Source organism: Carcharodon carcharias, chromosome 14 (genome assembly GCF_017639515.1).
Source record: "Carcharodon carcharias isolate sCarCar2 chromosome 14, sCarCar2.pri, whole genome shotgun sequence".
Lineage (NCBI taxonomy): Eukaryota > Metazoa > Chordata > Chondrichthyes > Lamniformes > Lamnidae > Carcharodon > Carcharodon carcharias.
In genome coordinates, this window is record NC_054480.1 from 59037280 (window position 1) to 59049423 (window position 12144).

General features: G+C 44.4%; 1 protein-coding gene across 1 annotated transcript in view; it reads right to left on the reverse strand.

Moving 5' to 3' along the window:
• Positions 1-1553: 1553 nt before the first annotated feature.
• The window catches only part of cbln4 (cerebellin 4 precursor), a 176512-nt gene continuing 165921 nt past the window's right edge, over positions 1554-12144 (reverse strand). Inside the window, 1 exon segment of the mRNA XM_041205467.1 lies at positions 1554-1751. Within this exon segment, the coding sequence (XP_041061401.1) occupies positions 1554-1751 (198 nt within the window).

Sequence of the window (12144 nt, forward strand, 5' to 3'; positions counted from 1 at the left end):
GTAAAAATAAAACTACAAAGAGATCAAACACAACTTTAGCATATAAATGGTATGTTATTAGGGTTAATACATTTATGTCACAGTTATTAATGATATATTCATATTTCAAAACTTCAAAACTCATGGTTGCTGTATTTGTATCAGAGCTTGGTTCATTGTTCAGGAATAATGATATTGTGAAGTATGGCTAATATTTGGTGTGAGTTATCAATGAACTCATCCCTGTCAGATCTGCAAAGCTATAAAACATGTTGATCACAGTTACAATATCTTGATTGATGCTCATTCTGTTAGAAATTGACTGAGTTGCAAGTTATGATAGGTGAATGCTACACTCAACTCAACTGAATTCAACTCACCAGTAAAGTCAGCTTTGGATTTCTTGAATCCCCACTGTTAAAATGGTGAATGTATAAATTCCAAGCTCATGCCACAAATTTCAATTGCTCATTGAGGCATAGATAATAAAATAAAATTAAAACAAATTAAATCACAGGTAAAATACATTACAGAATCTAACCACAAACATTGTAGCTTTGTTAAGAATTTGGTCAAACTTTTTGGTTCTCATTGACAGATAGGTCATGAATTGAAAGGAAGGCGAAACAGTAAATAGACCGGGGACAGCGTCAACACTTTCCCAACTGTGACCTTGGTGCATTGCTGCTCCAAGAATGCAGGTAGGCGTCAGAAACAATGCTGCCATTTGTGGTTACTTTCCAGAATGGCACCAGCATCCAAGCATATCAGTATAAAATCAAATTTGACAGTATGGTATCCTGAAGACAACACATTACCACCAGCACGCAAAGAACACAGTTCAACAGCTTCCTTCCCATAACTTTAAGATTGATAAAGTTCATTTGGTCTGAAATTATTACGTTAAAAAAAAGGAGAATATTCAGGTAAAGTGCATCGAAAACCTAAAGCAACGTCCAGTTTTCAGTATGAAAGACAAATGATGACAGAGTGGAGTTGTACATCTATTTCTACGCATTTTAAGGCAATGTAAGCATATGTAGCACGGTCATGAAAATACACTTATTCCAAATCCACTATACATTTGTGGTAATTTAGTATGTTTTTTTTTTCTCCTCGGTATGATATATTAATTAAGGGAATTAAATTTTAAGCCATTATTAAATGCATTTAACCTCATTGACAGGTTTGTTAAAGGCAAAACGTATATGTGAATGTATACAGATGTATCCAGTCCAGGCAATTTTTCACTCATGTTGCAAGCAAACTGTTCCATCTTAACATCAACTGTAGTTAGGGTGTTTTCCTTTAGTTTACAACTTTCCATTTAAAGTCCTGTCTCACTTTGTGCAGAACAGATAAGATGTTGAAAACTTTCCTTCTTTCCGGAGGTCTTTAAAGCGGTTCAAATAAACCAGACAATTCACATCCAGTATTTGCTTCGTACGACCAGGTATAGTCCAGATTAATGCTTGGGAAAATGATCCACAAATGATCCTCAAAAACAACATGTAAAACAATCTGTTTATATCAAGAAACTTATGCATGTGGATTCAAAGATATCTTGCTGAGATTTACAGAGGAAAAACCAAAAAGCCGGAAAATGTTGAATATTGCCATCCACCAACCAAGTTACCTTTCTCCAGTTTCAGGTATGCCTTGTCTTCTTTGTCTAAATAGAGCAGGACTCCATTAGTGGCAGCTTCACGAGTCACATCTTTGTCCCCAGCAAAAGCAGAAATTACTGGTTTACCATTAAGCATAAGATTGACCTATGATTAAAGAAGAAAGAATTGTTGTAATATATCATAAGTTGATGAAGAAGTGATTGCTGCAAGCAAGACGAAGCCAAAGGACATAATGAGTTGCTATGAAGCTCCATACATTACACACCTCCCCAATACAAGAGGGTAAAATTGTATCAGAGCCAGGTCCTATTCCCAACCCAATTCCAGAAGCATGCAGTTTCCAGTAGGAATCATCAGCCAGCGAGCTAACTTGGCTTGTCAGCATTTATAATAAATACCTTCCATTTCAAAAGTTCCTTAACCAACTAACCTTCATCTCATTGCTCAGATGCGCACCAGGGACAGAATATAACTTCCCTCTTGAAGGGGCTTGAGATGGGGAGGTGGGGCCTGTAGAGTTGGATCGGAAGATGTGAGATAGAGAGCCCATTGCCTTCCAATCAAGCCAGGGGTGGGGACAGTCAAGTTCGGCCTTCCTGCGCCCAGGTAATTGTGCTTAAGTGGCCAATTAATAGCCACTTAAGGCCTCATTCTGCTGCTGCTACCGGAGGTTGTGGGGGTTGAGATGTGCATGGAGGTGGGGTGGCAGATCTACACCATATGGGAGGCCAAAAAGGAAACAGAAAATGTTGGAAAAACTCAGGATATCTGGCAGCATCTGTGGAGAGAGAACCAGAGTTAACGTTTTGAGTCTGTATGGCTCTTCTACAGAGAATGAGTCCCAAAACCTTGCACACACTGACGGCCTCCCTGTGGGTTCAGGAGGGGCCCTCATAATCAGGCACCCTCTTTCCTTATGGAAAAGCACCCCTTCCAACTCCCAGCAGCAAGTGCCACTCCTACTGTAAGAGTCCTCCCTGCCCATCAGCCGACCAGGAGGCCTCCCTGACTGGCTCATGCAAGGCCACCCCACTCACTTCTGCTGTGCCCCCATCAATGTTTCTGCGCCAGGGCCCACTGCAATCCTGCCAGCGACCACTGCTTCTGATGACACTGCTGGGAATGAAGAACTGCCAACTCACTGATTGGCTGGCAGCTTTTGGATGCGGGCTGTTTGCCTTCAAAGGCAGGGGAGCCCCTGTAGCAGGGAGCAGACATCCTGATGGTTTTCAATCCCATTGGGGCTCATGAAGATGACTGAGGCAGATTTCTGGCAGGTGGGCGGGGATACTGCCACAGTCAGGTCATTGCAACATGTTATGTCCAAGCAAAACATTAACATAACAAACTGTTTGACGGTTAAATGCTGTTTTAATTATTCCTTATGTCTTTGTATTTCTGGTTGCCAGGAGATATTTTTCATTTTGAAACCAGTGCTAAAGAATGCATGCCAGTATAAATATGACAATTTGCTGTACAAGATGGCGACAGTGCATCTAGCTGTTGTGTTTTGTTAAACTGGTGATGCAATGACAAAATGTTATCACTTTCATGGAATCATACAATGCACAGCGATGTTTTCATGGTGACACATTTCCTAGTAGCCCATCCTAAAGAATGTAATATGCTGAAACATTTTATTGCAGGCATTGCTTGATTTCCATTGTCTGTACTGGCTTGAACTGTGAGAGGCCAACCTATATATCGGCATGAATACAATCAACCCTGAGCTAATCTTATTGAAGTAGTTCTGGACAATTTGGGTAATGACGTTACCTGCCCTGTCCAAAACCATTTCACATCTTGAGAAAGTAGTAATGAATTAATGGGAGGAATTTTGTGAATTTAGTCTCTAGCCAAATGGTAGGGTCATTTGCGGGTCAGAAACCTGAATGGTGAAGGAGTAGGCTTTGTTGAGGCTTTTTCCCAGAGCCATGGGATTACCATCCCACCTCTCGGTCCCCAAGGAGGGTGGGCAAGATGATATACTCATTCTGTCAGAAGAGGGATTTCTAATTAATGGGGCTGTGTTATGGGTGACAGGGGTTCACCAACATTTGAATTTCTGAAGCTGCAGCAACCATAGGAATGGAGAGGCTACCTAGGAAGGCTGCTTCCAAGGCCTCTAACTCTTTCCTGGAGGTCTTGGAGGTGAGATCTGAGGAGCAGCAGTGAGATGAGTTTTCCCAAAAACAGGACAAAAGGGACAATCTCCAAAATAAACAGTGTGGGTGCAAGTGACCTGGGAAATCAGCAGCAGGGTGCATCTGGAAACAAAGCACCAAGAGGATCCAGGATCTCAGGAGGGCATGGCAGGTGAGTTCCAAGCCCTGCAATCTGATTTGCCCAGCATTCTCCCGGACAGCACTTCTCAGAGCAATATATCTCACAGCTGCACTCATTCCTCGCTAGTTATTTGATAGTACAGAACTTGAGTATTTCTGAAAAAAGAGACATGAAGACAGGGGTCTGTACTGGGGCCTCAACTTTTTACAATTTACATCAATGACTTAGATGAGAGGATTAAGACATGATAGCTACATTTGCAGATGACACAAAGATAGGTAGGAAAGTATGTTATGAAGAGGACATGAGGAGGTTGCAGATGGATATAGATAGGTTGAGTGAGTGGGCAAAGATCTGGCAAATGGAATTTAATGTGCAAAAATGTGAAGGTGTTCACTTTGGCAGGAAGAACAAAAAAGCAGAGTATTAGTTAAATGGAGAACAGCTACATAACTCTGAGGTGCAGAGGGATCTAGGTGCTCTAGTACATGAGTCACAATAAGTTAGTATGCAGGTGCAGCAAGTAATTAAGAAGGCTAAAGGAATGCTATCCTTTATTACAAGAGGGATTGAACATAAAAGTAAGGATGTTGTGCTTCAGTTGTTCAAGGCTTTGGTGAGACTACACCTCAGACACTATGTGCAGTTTTGCTCTCCTTATTTAAGGAAGGATGTAAATGCATTGGAGGTAGTTCAGAGGAGGTTTACTAGATTGATACCTGGAATGAGTGGGCTGTCTTATGAGGAAAGGTTGGGCAGACTGGGCTTGTTTCCACTGGAATTTAGAAGAGTGAGGCATGATTTGATTGAAGTATACAAGATCCTGAATGGCCATGACAAGGTGGGCATCGAAAGGATGTTTCCTCTTGTAGGTAAGTCCAAAACTAGTGGGCACTTTTTAAAATTAGGGGTCGCTCTTTTAGGACAGAGATGAAGAGAATTTTTTTTTCTTGGAGGGTTGTGTGACTTTGGAATTCTCTGCCTCAGAAGGTGGTGGAGGCAGGGTCATTGAATATTTTTAAGGCAGTTGCATAGATCTTGTTAGGCAAGGGAATCAAACGTCATCAGGATTAGATGGGAATATGGAAATTGAAACACAAGAAGGTCAGTCATGATCTGATTGAATGGCAGAGCAGGCTCGAGGGGCCGAATGGACTACTCCTGTTCTTATTTCTTATGTTCTTGTGTAAAGCTTTTCATCTTGTACTCATCAGGACAGTTTGGAAGATAAACCAACAGTAAAGGGAACAACTATTTATACTGCATGAGAAGAGATTGCTGATTGGCCGGCAAGTGAACACTGATTGGTAGAGGCATTGCCATGGAGACTGTTCCAGGGAACAGTTAACAGCTGTTCACATTCAAACTAGGCAGGTCAACACTGATTGGTCAAGGTATTGCCATAGGGAATGAATGAGGGAACGGCTATCCGCCCAAGATTTTGTTTAGCTGAAAAAGGTGCAATGCATGGATATGCTCTTTCTGTCTGCAAAGGACAGGGGCCCCACTATGTGTGACTATATTTAGCTTCTAACATGCATAAGTGAGCCACACATCAAGCCTGACTGACGATCTTAAATTGGTTTTCACTGTAATTCTTAGCACAATCAGGTTGTTTAGCAAGCATTGTCCAAATGTAGAATCACACTAATGTTGGACACTATGTTTTGAGTTTTGCAAGCACAGGCTGGTTGAGTATGGTCTCCACTTTAGCAGTTAACTGTTCTCTGAAACATTCTCCATGGCAATGCCTCTACCAATCAGAGTCCACTTGCTAACCAACCAGCACTCTCTTCTCATGCAGTATAAATAATTGTTCCCTTTACTATTGGTATTCTTGTGAACTGTCCTGGAGAGTGCAAGATGAAAAGTTTCAATAGTATAGCTCTTTTTTTAGCAATACTCTTTCCTCTCTGCAGGAAACTCACATGAGTAGCCAACAGTCACCCTCATCCTATTGTTTTCTTGCACCCATATCTCACCATCTACTCCACAAAAGTCGTAATGAACACTCATGCCTCTCTACATTCTCTCCTTGCAGGAAAAAGAGCACACAACTTGGCAAGCGGCATAGATCCAGGGAAGGCAGGTGGCCCTCCAATGACAGGCACCTTGTCAGTGACCACCAATCCGTGTCTACTTGCTTCACTGAGAAAGAAGTCTATTTCCAGGGCTGCAGTTGTGGGCAACAATCTGTCATGAGTGCCTGAGTCTCCTGAGGCTCTGTTGCTCACTCATAGTGAGAGAGCTAATCCTCTGCTTGTAGAACCTATGTTGGGGGTCTCACCTCCTTCCAGTTGGATCTTGCTTACCCTCTGCTCTGTGGAGAGCAATGCAGCTGAGGAGAAGGCAGCTGGTGCTGCTACTGATGTTGCTCCTACTGCTGCTGGAACTCCTGGTGGTGATGCAGCCTCTCCCTCTTTCCCCTCTGCTCCCCTGCCATAGTGAAGGCTAGCAGCAGGGAAGTGCAGCTGAAGGTGAGTAAAGTGCATGGGTGAAGTGCCTTCCAAGAAGTTGGTAATCACTTGTCAAGCAGTGATAGCACTCTCTGAGAGAAGAAGTGCTCAGCAGTCTCTCCCCTGGCCATGGCTGGAGATCCTGAGTTTCACCGATCAAGCCCTTCCAAGTTTCACTGAAGAAGCTCTCTCCACTGTGCACTCACCTTGGGGACCCTAAGTTGTTGATATAGGTCCCCTGGCTGGGAAATCCAGAACTGGGCCCTAAAACAGTTCTTAGTTCGCTTCTTCTGTAGATTAATTGCTTACCTGACAGATCCAAGGTGTTTGGCTGCTTGCCTTCAATCCCACCGCGTAAACACTGGGATCACACATGATGATGTCTGATCTCAAACCAAAGCCAATCTCAGGAGATTTATTGCCCCAAAATGCACACAAACCTGTCTCCTCTCGCCTGGGCAATTTCCCTCCTCAACCGCCACCCCCATGTCTCAGATATATATTTGCTTTCAGTGTGTAAAAAGAAGCCTCTGGAATGTAATATCAAACTGTAAGGGTTTAATTAATAAATCACAATGATTTGATACTTATGAGTTGTGGGATAATTCTTCTAAAACATTTACATCAATAGTTTGCTGCACCCTAGGAAATACAAGATATATCATTAAACTTGCCAAAATATGGCAGACAAAACACACATTTGTCAATAAGATAGTTTGTTTGCCAGTATATGTAAATTAAGGTGGAGAGGATGATGGAAAGTGTGGCAATCAAAGATGACTTTCCTTAACAGAAGTAATAAAAGACCATTTATTATAGAATTAATGGATGTTATTTTTATCATCTTCACTGTCATTACAATGCGACAGTGAAATTAAAAATAATAATGCACACAAATCACGCTGACAGCAGCTCTTATGCACTGTCCTCTCCATAAGTTATCCATATGCTCTGAAAGACACTGATTCATTACTAGAAATTCAAATCTAATGGCATCATTGGAAATGCTGAGGCCAGCTGTTGTCCCTGTTTGTGGGCGAAAATGAGCAGTAGCACTACAAAAATCAGAGCACACTCTGTTCCTGCTCCTGAACTACCCACTGCCATATTCATCAACACTTGGACACTGGCAGCCAGTGTGTCTGAAAAAGGCGGGAGCCTCTTAATGTCTGCAAATCGGGCTCCTATGGCATCAATGTAACTTTATCCCGATGAACATTCAGTACTTGATCCACCCAGGTGTTACAGATTAGAAATATTCGTCATTTCCTCATTCATCATTTATTGTCATTTTCAACAGTATTTAAAGTGACACTCAACTGTACACATCACACTGACTTGGAAATATGTTGCCGCTCTTTCACTGTCATTGGACAGGGATGGACAATAAATGCTGGCTTTGGCAGTGATGCTAACATCCTAGAACAAATGAAAAGAGTCAGACCTTTGACACTCATCTGATTGAAGGAGCCTTAGTGAAACTGTGATTTTATGTTTGTGTTATGTACTGCCATTTCAAACATTAGCACAGAAGGGTGCTTGTTTCACTGAAGGCTGGGAGTGATATTGGTCATCCCACACCAGCTACAGGAGGAGAAGGGAGAGAACTACCCGTGGCAACAATGGGTGTGGGAGTTTGAGGAGCAGCACCTGGCTCTAGAGGGAATCCAAGAATGAGGGTGAATGCTTGCAGACAGTTCAATAGATCCAGGCTGACACTTCAGTGCAGTTTTGAGGACTGGCTTTGGTTTCTAGCACAATAAGCAAAATTATCTGAGGGAATTGTGACAGAGGTGGCAGCTGCCAGCATGGGAAAGATTAATATGTATCTCTTCCACTATGCCATTATCATTTCTGTGGGGCTACAGCTCAGCACGCACACTCATCAGAAGGTGAACAGACAACAGGAGATCAGTGACATCATGAAGCTCCCATCAATGTGTTCCCTCAGCTTTTTGATGCTGGTGGAGATCAGGCATCAGTTTGAGCTTGAATCCAAGATATTGGTACCATAGACTCCAGGGCAACAGGAATAACTGCACCCAAAGAGGTAACCACACGTTGTTGCAATGGAACGCCACACAACCTGGAAGTGGACATCATTATACTTTCCAACATGCTGTGGCTCTTAGGCAGGAGTCCAAGCCATAGTGCTCAAAGACAATCATTTTTTAAAAGGTTGGACTACTGAATTCTGTACCTCTCTCCTCTTCAGCACAAATAGGATCCAAACTTGCCTCCAATCAGCAGTCTCCTGGTCTGTGCAATCCACCCTCATCTGCTCCAGCTCACTAGTGCTAAATGATTGACCACGTACAGATTGCTCTAACTTACACTCCATGCAAACTGGGGAGCCATTTTCAGTGCTGATCCTAGTGGAGCAAGTGACGTTCTAACTTCACAATGGTGATCCTCCTCCATATCTTGTGTAGCACGATCCTAGTCATGGCATGGATTTGAGAAAAAGCAAGAGGCACAATACTACCAAGTGTAGTTACCTGTTGAGCAACAGCAGGTAAGTGGCATTGAAGTACCAGGTTACCATGTTAGCTGCTCATGTGATTTTTTTTCAGGAAAGAGAAAAGGGAAGAGATAAAAAGCAGGCACCATGCAGTGGTTGGTCTATCTCCAAAGCTTCTGCTACCTGGCCTAATGATCTCTCAGGTAACCTCTTCCAGGTGTGGGTTTATAAAAATGTTTCTCCTGGTTCTACTCCTCTCCTTTGAGTTGTAAGCTTTTTCTGCAGCAAGAGTGGGAGCGAGTTAGTTTATGGCTCTTGTAAGAATTCTTGTAGAAGTCATTGGGTGGGATTTTTCCAGTGCCGCTCACCATGGGAATCATTACTGGCGTGATGGAAAATTTGACGGACTAGCAAAATGTCCATTGACTTTGGATGGGAATTTCCATTCCTGTGGCGGGAGGGTCTATGTGAGGAGACAACGTGAGGTAGCTATACATAGTGTTCACATTGAGACGGATAAACAGCATGCTGTGAGCAAGGTGAGGATGTAATATTATGAAAGGGAGTCACTCTAAAGCGCAAACAGTTAGCAGGAAAGCAAAATGCTTTCCAGTTGTAGTCATGCAAAAGCAGAATGCTGTCTGTTGTGAGGGCAGCATGTGAGTGGACGATTGGAATGAGAAGGAAAGTTGGTACATTGTTTCATTGTGATTGAAGAAGTGGTATGTGAAGCAGGAAGCAGATGGAAGTGCTCGAGCATGGTTTGATTCTGGGGAAAAGAAGTAGTATGATGTCATTCATACACTCTTGATGCAGCATCAATTTAGGCATCCTTATGCAATTTGTGGAGAAGAGAATCTGTCATTTGTGCTTGCTCTATCAAGATTTCTACTGCTGCAACAACAAACCTGGGACAAGTGTTATCACTCTCAGTACTCCCTTACATTTTAGGTGCAAAGGTCATGATCAACACATGAGACACAAAGCATGTTCCAAAAATTGCACCATTCTGTTTTTTTTTTAATTTAATGCACACTTCACTCTAAGTGGTTTAAATTCACTTTAAGTAGGCATCAGTCACATTGAAAATCTTGTCCTCTAAAGGCGTAAGCTGCCAATCAACATGACTAGGGTGAGGTGGCAATCAAAAATGTTTGGGCCTCTCACTACTGATAAATGGATGGATGTCCTGATTATCAGGCTGGATTTGCACCACATGAACATCAACTCATATGTCTCATCAAGCTCTCATTCCATAAAAGACAGAAATGGAAAATAATTAATGAGGAGAGAGGAAGTGAAGGGGCAGGTGTTGCATCTTTTGCGTGGGCATGGGGTGGTGCCATAGGAGGGGGTTGAGGAGTAGGGGGTGATGGAGGAGTGGACCAGGGTGTCCCGGAGGGAGCGATCCCTACGGAATGCCGATGGGGGGGGTGAAGGGAAGATGTGTTTGGTGGTGGCATCATGCTGGAGTTGGCGGAAATGACCTTCTCTTGATCTTTTCATTGAGAACTGTCAGCGCGACATTAGTCGTCTCAATTTCTCTGCTCCTCTCACCCATTCTAACCTGTCTCTCTCTGAACTTACTGCACTCCATTCTCTCAGGTCCAACCCTGACATTGTCATCAAACCCGCTGACAAGGGTGGTGCTGTTGTTGTCTGGCGCACTGACCTCTACCTCGCGGAGGCTGAGCGTCAACTCACAGACACTTCCTCCTACCTCTCCCTGGAGCATGACCCCACCACTGAACATCAAGCCATTGTTTCCAGGACTGTCACTGACCTCATCTCCTCTGGGGATCTCCCTCCCACAGCTTCCAACCTGATAGTCGCCCAACCTCGGACAGCCCGCTTCTATCTCCTTCCCAAAATCCACAAACAGAACTGCCCCGGTAGACCGATCGTCTCAGCTTGCTCCTGCCCCACAGAACTCATTTCTCATTATCTTCACTCCCTTCTCTCTCCCCTTGTCCAGTCCCTTCCCACCTACATCCGTGATTCCTCTGACACCTTATGTCACATCAACAATTTCCAGTTCCCTGGCCTTAACCGCTTCCTCTTCACCATGGACGTCCAATCCCTCTACACCTCCATCCCCCACCAGGATGGTCTGAGGCCCTTAGCTTCTTCCTCGAACAGAGGCCCGAACAATCCCCATCCACCACTACTCTCCTCCGTCTGGCTGAACTTGTTCTCACGCTGAACAATTTCTCCTTCAACTCCTCTCACTTCCTCCAAATAAAAGGTGTGGCTATGGGTACCCGCATGGGCCCCAGCTATGCCTGTCTCTTTATGGGGTATGTGGAACATTCCTTGTTCCAGTCCTACTCCGGCCCCCTTCCACAACTCTTTCTCCGGTACATCGATGATTACTTCGGTGCCGCTTCATGCTCTCGTCAGGACTTGGAAAAATTTATTAATTTTGCTTCCAATCTCCACCCCTCCATCATTTTCACGTGGTCCATCTCTGACACTTCCCTTCCCTTCCTTGACCTCTCTGTCTCAATCTCTGGTGATAGACTGTCCACCAATATCCATTACAAACCCACCGACTCCCACAGCTATCTCGACTACAGCTCCTCACACCCCGCTTCCTGTAAGGACTCCATCCCATTCTCTCAGTTCCATTCTCCTCCGTCGCATCTGTTCCGATGATGCTACCTTCAAAAACAGTTCCTCTGACATGTCCTCCTTCTTCCTTAACCGAGGTTTTCCACCCACGGTCGTTGACAGGGCCCTCAACTGTGTCCGGCCCATCTCCTGTGCATCCGCCCTCACGCCTTCTCCTCCCTCCCAGAAACATGATAGGGTCCCCCTTGTCCTCACTTATCACCCCACCAGCCTCCGCATTCAAAGGATCATCCTCCGCCATTTCCGCCAACTCCAGCATGATGCCACCACCAAACACATCTTCCCTTCACCCCCCCTATCGGCATTCCGTAGGGATCGCTCCCTCCGGGACACCCTGGTCCACTCCTCCATCACCCCCTACTCCTCAACCCCCTCCTATGGCACCACCCCATGCCCACGCAAAAGATGCAACACCTGCCCCTTCACTTCCTCTCTCCTCACCGTCCAAGGGCCCAAACATTCCTTTCAAGTGAAACAGCATTTCACTTGCATTTCCCCCAACTTAGTCTACTGCATTCGTTGCTCCCAATGTGGTCTCCTCTACATTGGAGAGACCAAACGTAAACTGGGCGACCGCTTTGCAGAACACCTGCGGTCTGTCCGCAAGAATGACCCAAACCTCCCTGTCGCTTGCCATTTTAACACTCCACCCTGCTCTCTTGCCCACATGTCTGTCCTTGGCTTGCTGCATTGTTCCAGTGAA